At 34.1% G+C, this 2,762-nt stretch overlaps 1 protein-coding gene across 1 annotated transcript; it reads right to left on the bottom strand.

The window, feature by feature from the left end:
• On the bottom strand, positions 1–2,551 carry LOC107629393 (bax inhibitor 1; the record flags this gene model as incomplete). The annotated part of the gene is given in 6 exon segments (XM_021120554.1): positions 1–45; positions 141–296; positions 572–758; positions 1,502–1,593; positions 1,717–1,860; positions 2,207–2,551. Coding segments are annotated over 6 exon segments (732 nt in total), but the record flags the coding sequence as incomplete, so codon positions are not given.

Below are 2,762 nucleotides of genomic sequence, written 5' to 3' on the forward strand. Positions count from 1 at the left end.
TTTCCTCTTATTCTTTTTCTCATTTTTCTCAACCGAATTCTTCAACTGCAAGACCATAAGAAAAATGTTAGTCAATCATACTAAATACAAATCATTTAAGTAACACAAATAAAAGGTGTAAAATCTTCTCTAAAAAGTACCATTATAACAAGAATCCGCACAAAGATTGCAGCCAAATCAGTAAACAGAGTCATGGCATGCTTCACATAATCTAGATCACCAAAGTGTGCCCTCTCAATTATTTCTTGGGTATCCACGATCACGTAACCCACAAATACCAAGAGTCCAAAATACAACTGCAAGAGTTGCAAATAAGGCAATCAGAAAATATAAAAAAGATCAAGAATCGAACATTATATTAATCTTAAAATTAATGCCGTAAAAGATTGGTGCCTCATAGATTGATAATTTACTATTAAGAATCAAAAGACTATAATATTTCATTTTTAGTCTTAAATAAAATCATCATCAATCCTCATTTTCAGTGACCGTTTTTTAGTGATTTACTTGTATGCTATATTTGGTCCTCTAACACAATATGCTAACAAGAATTAAGGCTTAGTTACATTACCTCAAACTTAAAAAGTGCTATCGAACCACCAAAGATGGCGGAAGCGAAGTGCAGCCACATAAGAACAGACAACCCAGAAGAAAGCATGCCGCCAAGGTAGAGGTACTCCCTTCGCTTTGCAACCAAAGCTGCCGCTGAGAAACATGCAAAGGCCAAGGAAGTTCCCACAAACGCAGTAAAGATAAGGCTGCAAACAAAATAGGACAAAATCAACGGTTAAAAAGCATTAAAAGTTCAGATATTAGATAACTCAGATTGTTAGCAGATATTAACTTCTTATACTGCTTTCAATAAATGGATCTTTGACAAAAGTGATCTCTAGATACATCAACTTTGGCACAAAATAAGATCTGTTAGAGAATTCAACTATAGTAAATTCTGAAAATTATAAGTGTTACTCTGTAATTCTTAAATACGGACTATGCCATGCTACTAGAATCAAGATCAGGTAAAATTAGCCAAAATAAAATAATCATTAATTCAAATAGTTAAAAACAAGAAAGAAAGACGCGCAATGTAATGTTCTCTATTTCATCTTAAATTTAGGATTTCGCAGTGAGCAACAAAGAATTTAATTGCTACGAACTGAGCTTGTAACAAAATTTTACATTGACATTCAACCATACGCTACAATATAGACAATTTATTGGATAGCACATCCACCCAAAAAAGATAAAAAAAGGAACTATCTTGGCCTATGTGGCAGCACATGATTAGATATTATTGTCTTGAATTGATTGTACATACAAATTGAACGTGATCACAAAACTCATCACCAATATACATGCACAATAAATTACAATCAGCAGCAACTAAAGCTATAAAATTCAGCAGAGAAGACAAAGATTCACGCCAAGATAATAAAAAAGCCATAGTTATAACCGAAAATAGTACAGTAAAATTCAAATACAAAAATACGCAGCGACATACCTTGGTTCAACTTGAATAGCCAGATCAATAAGAGGTCCAATGTAGGCACCTTGAAACAGGGCCGAAACCATCAACAAAGTAACCCTCTTTTGCTACACACATCAACAACACAAAAGAGTGAATATCAAACAAATGATACAAATTAAAGAAACCAAGAAACGAGCAGAGAGCTTCATTCCACAGGAGAATATCCAAATCCATATCATACATCATACCTCTTCAAAAGGAGGTGTGGACATCAACCACACATAGCTTCCAATGGAAGCCAAAGCAGTGAGTAAACCTCCAATATTCCACAGCACATGAAGGTAAGCACCAACAGCTGAAGCAACCACAGCGCAACATAGCGTAAAATAAACCTGTAATCAAATTACATCACTCAATCCGTCACAAACAATCTCTGACTATATGTAAGACGATATATGCTACATAAGAAATTGTTCTATAAATATGTCATCACAGAGATCAACATAACCAAAATAAACTTCTCTCAAATTTTCCAATGCGATGAAACAAAGAATTCCAATTCACTTATCCGCAATAATCTAACGAACACATTCACCATCAATTTATCTATTCTTAATCACCCTATAAAATAAAATCCACGATAAATGTAACTACCAAGAATCCATATTAACACTGTCTAGCATATACACTAATATTACTAGTAGTAGTCAGCGATGAAATCGAATTCAAGATAGTTACCTGCTTGAGATGATTCTGAACTACGGGAGAGATCTGATGGAAGTTCTTGAGAGCATCGTAGCTCCAGCGGGTTCGGGAAGAATCGAAGAACGAAGTAAAAGACTCCATTATTATTTTATTCTTCCTTCCCTCTTTTGATTTTGATCAAAGAGACGGAGCGCAACGAAACGAAGATTGCAATATTGTAAGAGGAGATAGACGGATAATTGATTAGTGAAGAAGGAAAGCGCGAGAATCTGGAGTTTATTTATAGGGTTGCGGGGTCTTCGCGAAGATTCTCGTTTCGTGGAAAGTTCTGGTGTTGCCTAAGCAACTTCTTGAACCGTAACTCGAATTTATAGCGATGGGGTCATTTGGTCCTTTTCCGTAATATACTAAGAAAGATCCTCATAAATAAGTAGCAACCTCCTTTTCGCACAGTTTTTTTAATAGAGTTGTAAAAAATAACTAAGGCTAACCCATTAAAATATAGACTTTAATTTTAATGCAGTGATAATGTAAAATATTTTATTTGATTGTATAATTTTATCTATTTTTTAAATGTTTATTTATGTAA

The sequence above is a fragment of the Arachis ipaensis genome, chromosome B01 (assembly GCF_000816755.2).
Source record: "Arachis ipaensis cultivar K30076 chromosome B01, Araip1.1, whole genome shotgun sequence".
NCBI classification, from domain to species: domain Eukaryota; kingdom Viridiplantae; phylum Streptophyta; class Magnoliopsida; order Fabales; family Fabaceae; genus Arachis; species Arachis ipaensis.